At 48.6% G+C, this 8,716-nt stretch overlaps 1 protein-coding gene across 1 annotated transcript; it reads left to right on the forward strand.

Annotated features, from left to right (window-relative positions):
• Positions 1–3,181: 3,181 nt before the first annotated feature.
• Positions 3,182–7,398, forward strand: DNAJC5G (DnaJ heat shock protein family (Hsp40) member C5 gamma). Its single transcript, XM_073022876.1, has 4 exons — positions 3,182–3,520; positions 4,362–4,623; positions 4,796–4,940; positions 6,815–7,398. Exons 1-4 carry the CDS (start codon positions 3,408–3,410, stop codon positions 6,862–6,864), a joined length of 570 nt encoding a protein of 189 aa, XP_072878977.1. The 5' UTR covers positions 3,182–3,407; the 3' UTR covers positions 6,865–7,398.
• The last annotated feature ends 1,318 nt before the right edge of the window (positions 7,399–8,716 follow it).

An 8,716-nucleotide genomic window follows, 5' to 3' on the forward strand; every position in this document is an offset into this window, starting at 1 on the left:
TCCCAGCTACTTGGAGGCTGAGGTAGAAAGATGGCTTGAGCCCAGGAAGTTGAGGCTGCTGAGCTGTGATTGTGTCACTGCACTCCAGACTAAGACCCGGTCTCAAAAAAAAAAAAAATTTATATATATATATATAGGTGGTAAGGAGAGAGGAGTAGAACCCAGTTTAGAAGGCCTCCCTGAGGAGGCCTGAAGCTGAGATTCCTGAAGGATGAGAGGTTAAGCCCTCCAGGCAGAGGGAACAACATGGTCAAAGGCTCTTGAAATGGGAGGAAACACAATGTTTTCAAACAACTAACAGGAAAGAGGAAAGTGGTGGAGCAGAGCCCAGAGCAAGCAGGACAGTGGTTCCAGAAAAGATTGGAGAGGCAGAGGCAGGACCATGCTGGGTCTTACAGACTGAGGCAAGGAATTCGTTACAAGTGTACCTCTAATGCCTTCTCTCTACCCAGTGCTGGGGAAGAAATGCGCTGGTTTGTTCTGCTAGTTCTGTCCTCCCATGATAGTCATGAAAGCTTGGGGGTTAAAGAAATTTGGCATGAGACAAACCACCAAAAAAATTATCAGCTTCAGCTTCTTTTTAGGTGAGTAACCTCTATGGACTGGGTGGGTGATGCAAAGGTCTTCATCCCCTCTCCCAGCACTGATCACAGGCCTACAGAAATAAATTCATTAATTCAGCAGTCATCGTGTCTGCTGCAGATAGACTCCTTAGTTCATTTGCTTAGATGGTTCTTGAGGTGGAATACTGATTTACTACTTAAAACCTTCAAGGGGGCCGGCGCAATGGCTTACGCCTATAATCCCAGCACTTTGGGAGGCCAAGGCGGGAAGATCGCTGAGGTCAGGAGTTCGAAACCAGCCTGGCCAACATGGTGAAACCCCGTCTCTACTAAAAATACAAAAAAATTAGCCAGGCATGGTGACGCACGCCTGTAATCCCAGCTACTTGGAAGGCTGAAGCAGGAGGCTCACTTGAATCTGGAAGGCAGAGGTTCCAGTGAGCTGACATTGCGCCACTGCACTCCAGCCTGGGTGACAGAGTGAGACTCCAGCTCAAAAAAAAAAAAAAAAAAAAAAACCTATAAGGGGAGGAAAATGTGCACAAATAACTGTAATAAAAGGAAGACAGTGATAAAAAGCTACAAAAGGGTTAACAGATAAGCATTTTCCAAGTAATAAAGCTTTTTCTACTACATGTTACAGGAGCCATTCAGTGCTATTGTAAAGAAACCCAGCACTACAAAGTAGTAAATTATAAGTGATGCAAACACTACCTCCTATAGAAACTCACGGGAAGGGAGGCCAGGTAGAGGCATGCTCCCACACCTGCAGGTGGGCATACAAATCCTCCTTCTGCTACCTTTCCGGAAGAAATTTAGCAATAGAGATCAACAGCGTAAAAAAGAAAAAAAAAAATCGTCTCGATCCAATAATTCCACTTCCAAGAATGTATCCTTAGGAAAAAAATAGAGATTTGTTCAAGGATTTCTGTTGAATTTTCCTCATAAGGTTATTACACTATCAAATAGAAATAATTGAAACACCCAAGTTGGGTTACATTATGGGACATGCCCATGATGGCATCATATTTAACTTAAGTTTTTGAAGCACGGTAGTGACTTTTGGAAAAGGCTCAAGACATCGTTTTAATGAGATGTGCAAACTCATCATTACAATATACTAGAAGAAATGCTTTGACAAACTAAGTGGGAACAACTGGGAGAGTGAAGGATGGAGCATCAGGAACAGGGGCATACGAGTTGGCTCTTACAGGTTGTGGAGGTGTTTCCAGGTGGAAGGGAAGGAGGGACCGAGCAGAGAGCCCTAAGTCCTGAAGACAACTGGGAAGGTAACACACCTCTTGAGAAGGGCATGCAGCAGCCATACCTCTCATCCGCCACGGTCAGCAAACCCATTGTGTTTCCTGGAGTGAGTTGGGCCATCAAGATGGGTGGTGCCCTCCAGCTGGAGAAGAGGGACTCGGCAGGAATCCCTGCCCCAAAGCCTGGCAGCAACGCTCCTCCGCTGCCCTGGGCCGCAGGCTGCTGAGCCCTCTCGCTTTCCTGCGAGCGAAATAAGTCCCAGGGCCAGTGTGGGCCTCCCCACCCAGTGCTTCCGGGGGCGCCAAAAAACGACCTGCCCTGACCCGCAGCGTCGGCGCTGCGCGCAAGCGCAGTCAGCTACTGGACCCGGCCGGTGTGAAGTTTCACACCCAAGAGGATGAAGGGCACCTACCTGGCTTAACAGAACGACTCCCAGGTAAAGGGCCAGACCCGGGTGAGGAGTCGGCACAGGGCCAGAGGTGCCCTGCACACTCAGAGCTCTCCCTTTGAGCTCCTTGCCTTGCTTGGTTCTCCTGGGCCGCAGGCCTCTACCCTGCGCTCTGGGGTTCTGCTGCCTGTTCCTTGCCAGGTCTTTCCCACAGCAACGCCTTTTCTCTTCCTTCTCGAGCCCCTGAGTCCTCCTCCTCCTCTCCCCAGTGCCCCACCTCTGAGGGACAGAAGTGGGGTGGTTTGAGAGCAGGAGACTGGAGGGAAGAAGCAAGTTGGGCCTAGCTGCAAGCACTCCCCGCCCCCGCCCCCGCCAGGCTCTTGGACACTTGACTTCTGTTAGGCCGCACACGGTTTGGTCTGAAGTGTTTTTCTCTTAATAGTTGTGGATCAGCCAGGCTCGGTGGCTCACGCGTGTAATCTCAGCACTTTGGGAGGCCGAGGTGGGTGGATCACCTGAGGTCAGGAGTTCAAGAACAGCCTGACCAACATGGTGAAACTCTGACTCTACTAAAAATACAGAAAATTAGCCGGGCGTGGTGGCGGGTGCGTGTAAGCCCAGCTACTCGGGAGGCTGAGGCAGGAGAATCGCTTGAATCCAGGAGGCAGAGGTTGCAGTGAGCCCAGATCACACCATTACACTCCAGCCTGGGCGACAAGAGCAAAAAACTCTTGTCAAAAAAAAAAAAGTTGTGGATCTTTCTGATTCCTGATCCAATCTGTTCAGGCTGGGGCAGCCCTGGTCTTTCAAACCCGGCAGTGAGCTTGGACAGACCCAGAGGTGTTTGCTCCAGGTAGTAGAAGCGCTAGACAAAATCAGGCTCTTTTCCTGGTTTAGACCTCTCCTAGCTTACAGCACCTTAGGATGTGGGATGTCTGGAGGTCTGTGTAGCTGGAGGACGCTGGGAAATGTGAGGAGAAGATGTTTCCTCCTTAAAATCTGAATGTTTCTGATCACCTGAATTCTCCTGCTAGCCACAGATCCCACTCACTGTTATCTTATCCTTGTCCTTCTGTCATCATTTACCTGCCTAATCCCTGAAGGTAGTGAGTTTCCTGTTACTGGAAGTGCACTTCTCCGGGCCCTTACTTGTAGAAGTTCTCACAGATGCGGCTTCTCCTCTGGCTCAGATCATGTCTACCATGAACGAAGCAGCCCACCGGCTGTCCAAAAGTGGGACGAGCCTCTATGCAGTGCTGGAGCTTAAGAAGGGTGCCTCACCTGAAGATGTCAAAAAATCCTACAGGTTCAGACCTCAGTCCTTTATTGATCCTTGGAATTTCCCCCTTAAAGCCTTTTTCTTTCTGTATCTGTTTTGCTATCTGACTCTTCTTTTTTATTTTTATTTTTTGAGAGAAAGTCTCACCCTGTCCCAAAGCAGAGACAGAGACTGTTGAGCCTTCTGAGGAGCTGGGACTACAGGCGTGCACCACCACGCCTGGCTAATTTTTGTATTTTTAGTAGAGACAAGGTTTTGTCATGTTGGCCAGGCTGTTCTCAAACTCCTGACCTCAGGTGATCTACCCGCCTCGGCCTCCCAAAGTGCTGGGATTACAGGCGTGAACCACTGTGCCCGGCCTACGACCCTTTTTTTGTTTGTTTGTTTGTTTGTTTGGAGACAGAGTCTCACTCTGTTGCCCAAGCTATAGTGCAGTGGTGCAGTCTCAGGTCACTGCAACCTCCGCCTTCCTGGTTCAAGTGATTCTCCTGCCTCAACCTCCCGAGTAACTGGGATTACAGGTGCCTGCCACCACGCCTAGCTAATTTTTTGTATTTTTGGTAGAGACAGGGTTTCACCATGTTGGCCAGGCTGGTCTCAAACTCCTGTCCTCATGATCCGCTCACCTCAGCCTCCCAAAGCGCTGGGATTACAATTGTGAGCCAATGCGCCCGGCCCTATGACCCATTTTTAAGTTGCAACAAGCCCTCACTTTCGGGCCACATGGGGCCATCACCCTCTTCATTATAGTATGGGAAGGAGTTTAAACTTTGGATGCTTGCCTCCATCCTTGTACCACATCTCATGCATTCCTTCTGCACTCTCCAGAGACGAATCCCTGTCATTCATCCTAAGCCTCCTTCCCCAGCCATTCCCCATTGCTTCCCCACCCTCCTTTTGGGTATCGCCTGGGTAGGAAACTGGCCTTGCAGTATCATCCCGACAAGAATCCAGGGAATACTCAAGCAGCAGAAATATTCAAAGAGATCAACGCAGCTCATGCCATACTGAGCGACCCAAAGAAGCGGAAAATTTACGACCAGCATGGCTCATTGGGAATATATCTGTATGATCACTTTGGTGAAGAAGGCGTCAGATACTATTTTATTCTGAATAGTTGTTGGTTCAAGGTACACAACTCTCTAGGTCCCTTAAGAATAAGGAAACAAGGGTGACCTTCCTCTCCGTATGACAAATGCTTCTGTTGTCTCATTTTCTGGGTGCCGGGAGGGTTGAGGGAGGGAAGCTTGAGTAGTCATATAGAAAACTGCTGGACTGAGGCCCTTCTCGCCTACCTTTTAGACACTTGTCATCCTGTGTACACTGCTCACTTGTTGCTGTTTCTGTTGTTGCTGCTGTTTTTGCTGTGGAACACTTAAACCACCACCTGAGCAGGATAGTGGGAGAAAATATCAGCAGAACGTCCAGAGTCAGCCTCCAAGGTCAGGTGAGAACTGTAAGCAGGGGCTGTGAGGTAAGAAATGCCTGGATTGGGAATGAAAGAAATGATTGGGGTCAGGTGTGTTGGCTCATGCCTGTAATCCCAGCACTTTGGGAGGGCGAGGCAGATTACCTGAGGTCAGGAGTTTGAGACCAGCCTGGTCAACATGGAAAAACCCTGTCTCTACTAAAAATACAAAAATTAGCTGGGCATGGTGGCACCTGCCTGTAGTCCCAGCTACTTGGGAGGCTGAGGCAGGAAAATCGCTTGAACCTGGGAGGCAGAGGTTGCAGTGAGCCGAGATTGTGCCGCTGCACTCCAGCCTGGGTGACAGAGCAAAACTCCATCTCAAAAAAAAAAAAAAAATAAGAAAGAAAGAAAAGAAAGAGTCTGGGCACGGTGGCTCAAACCTGTAATCCCAGCAGTTTGGGAGGCTGAGGCAGGGGGATCACTAGGTCAGGAGGTTGAGACCAGCCTGATCAACATGGTGAAACCCTGTCTCTACTAAAAATACAAAAATTAGCTGGGTGTGGTGGCGGTTGCCTGTAAACCCAGCTACTTAGGAGGCTGAGGCAGGAGAATTGCTTAAACCCAGGAGGCAGAAGTTGCAGTGAGCCAAGATCGTGCCACTGCACTCTAGCCTGGGTGACAGAGTGACAGAGTGAGACTCTGTCTCAAAAAAAAAAAGAAAGAAAGAAAGAAAGAAATGGTTGGTGGTGAGAAAGACCTGTGAAAATGGCAGGTTAACCCCTAAATATGACAATTTCAAGTCTGGCACTGGGACAAAGTGAAGAAAAAAAAAGATCGATACGTTTCTGTTCACCTTACATGACTAACTGACAGTTTGAATGTAGTGTCAGCTCCTGTTAAGCTAAGGAATGGGGTGGGAGAGTGTGTCTAGAAAGGACAGTAGGTGAAGACAGATTTGAGGATGCAATTTTTGTTGTTGTTGTTTAGTTGTTGGTGGTAGTGTTGTTGTTGAGATGTAGTCTCAGTCTGTCATCCAGGCTGGAGTGCAGTGGCACCATCTCAGCTCATTTCAACCTCCGCCTCCCGGGTTTAAGCGATTCTCCTGCCTCAGCCTCCCGAGTAGCTGGGATTACAGATGTGTGCCACCATGCCTGGCTAATTTTTTATTTTTAGTAGAGTTGGGGTTTCGCCATGTTGGCCAGGCTGGTCTCCAACTCCTGACCTCAGGTGATCCACCTGCCTTGGCCTTCCAAAGTGCTGGGATTATAGGCGTGAGCCACTGTGCCTGGCGGGATGCAATTTTTTCCGTCTACTCAAAGGAAAGGGCCAGTTGCAGTGGCTTGTGCCTGTAATCCCAGCACTTTGTGAATCCAAGGTGGGCAGATCACTTGAACTCAGAAGTTTGAGACCAGCCTTGGCAACATCATGAAACCCAGTATCTACAAAAAAAAAAAAAGTCAGCCGGGCATGGTGGTGCACACCTGTAGTCTCAGCTACTGGGGTGGCTGAGGTGGGAGGATCACTTGAGTCCGGGAGGTTGAGGTTGTGGTTACAGTGAGCTGTGATCATGCCACTGTACTCCAGCCTGGGTGACAGAGTGCCACCCTGTATCAGAAAAAAAAAGAAAAAGAAGAAGGAAAGAAGGAGGAGGGGGAGGGGAAGAAGATAGGGAGGAGGAAGAAGAACAAGAAGAGGAGGAGGAGGAGGGTAAGAGGAAGAGGAAGAAAAGAAAAAAGAAAAGTCTGAGATCATTCCCACCCCAAATAAATTTTTACAAGTGGATTGAACTTCACACCAGTGCCACCTGGTGATGCTAATGAGTAACTGCAAGGTAATGGTTTTCTCATCAGTACACCACAAAAAGTTACTAAACGTTTATATATGTAAACATATATATAATTCCATCATAGGAGCCAAAGTTGATTTTAGAAGAGAGGAAAATAACGAAGATGATTTTTAAGAGATGAAGAAGGATGAGGTATGTAAACTGAAAGGCAGCAATAGTTATCAGATAAGAAAAGCATGTAAGCTAACTTCAGATGAGTCATTAGTAGAAAGTTTACATCTTTACAGTATGGACTATGTGTTTATATCCTTACATGTGGGGGTTTGCCTTAAGTTCTAGGTAATTATTCCTTCTGATTAATAAAGCGCCACCTTCTTCCGCCACTAGGTGCTGACCCAGTGAGAGTACCTTCTGCTGCCCAGTCCCCGGGACACATTGAAGAGAGGAGCAAGTAGCCCTGTCCTGACATTGACCCTGATTTGACCCCTCTTCTTTTAAGAATCTCAAGAATCTCTTCAGAAGCATTGATGACGTTGGTCCCAGTAAGGACATCACCTCTGCCCTTGACACCACAACTATGTATGGACTTTGCCCAGCTACTCTTCCTTTTTAGTTGCAGTCCTGATTTTACTCCATCAGAAAGCCGCCCTCCCCTGCCTTCCCTTATGAGGTCTCAGGCAGTGGTGGCAGATTTTTCCTGAAGAGACTTTTTCCTGTGCCTGCCTTGTTATTGGAACCAGTGCCAGCTGGTAGGGTCCCTGAGCCCCTTGCGATATCACCACCAAGAGCCTGATAACTGAGCAGGGCGGATCCTGTCCCTGGAGCTACTGCACCAGTTAATTCTCCCTTGTTGCAACTCTGTGTACCAAGAACCCCTAGCATCAGCCTCATTCCTAAACCAATAACGCCTTTATGGAGCTGGTCTCACCTTCTGGTGCCCACGGCCGTTGGCATTGCCAGCCTCGTTCCATGCCACTATGAGTCAACTCAGGAAAACTGCGAGTGCATTTGAGGCTTAGGGGTAGTCATTCCATCTTTAGATTCTCCTTGGACTTCAGCTACCAGAACGGCATGCATTAGCCTTGGTCCTGTGGGTTAACTGAAGTTCAGACATCAGTGCCAGCTTGCCTCCATCCTTTTCACATCTTATGCAGGCCAATTGACATATAATTTGTTCTCAAAAATAGGGGCATGAAATACGTGATCCGGAGAAGATTGCACTTTCTGGACTCTTTTCCCACTCTTGCCTCTTTGTGCTGCTGTTTCGTATCCTCCTCACACTGTGTATTTCCTACCCACTCAGGGTCACTACCTACTAACTCCTCAGACTTCTCTTTCTGGACTGGGAGAAGGGCTAAAGAATGGCGGTAAATAAAAGAGCTTTTGTGGCCGGGCGCGGTGGCTCAAGCCTGTAATCCCAGCACTTTGGGAGGCCGAGACGGGCGGATCACGAGGTCAGGAGATCGAGACCATGCTGGCTAACACGGTGAAACCCCGTCTCTACTGAAAAATACAAAAAATTAGCCGGGCGTGGTGGCGGGCGCCTGTAGTCCCAGCTACTCGGGAGGCTGAGGCAGGAGAATGGTGGGAACCCGGGAGGCGGAGCTTGCAGTGAGCTGAGATCTGGCCACTGCACTCCAGCCTGGGCGGCAGAGCGAGACACCGTCAAAAAAAAAAAAAAAGAGCTTTTGTCCAATCCCAAGGCATATTTTGGACCCAGAAAAGACAAATTGTGTCTGGGGTGGAGAAAAAAGGCCTAAAGAAATTGCTTCTTGGCCTTTTGGCTAATATCAAGTGGAGAAAAAGACCTGTAGGAGAAAAAGAAGACCAGTGCTCACAACTGGGGCGAGCCTGGCTTGGAGAGGAGGAGTCCTGGACAACTGTGGAGCTGGGGCAGAGGCTTCCTGGAGCCTTATGATTATGACTTTGTCAGTGCTCTAAAATTTCCCTGGAGGTTGATTCCCTGGGTGCCCAAAATAGGTCCCTAGCATTCATGTCCTTTCTGCCCAGCTCACCTTCTCCCAAT

This window comes from Chlorocebus sabaeus, chromosome 14 (genome assembly GCF_047675955.1).
Source record: "Chlorocebus sabaeus isolate Y175 chromosome 14, mChlSab1.0.hap1, whole genome shotgun sequence".
Lineage (NCBI taxonomy): Eukaryota > Metazoa > Chordata > Mammalia > Primates > Cercopithecidae > Chlorocebus > Chlorocebus sabaeus.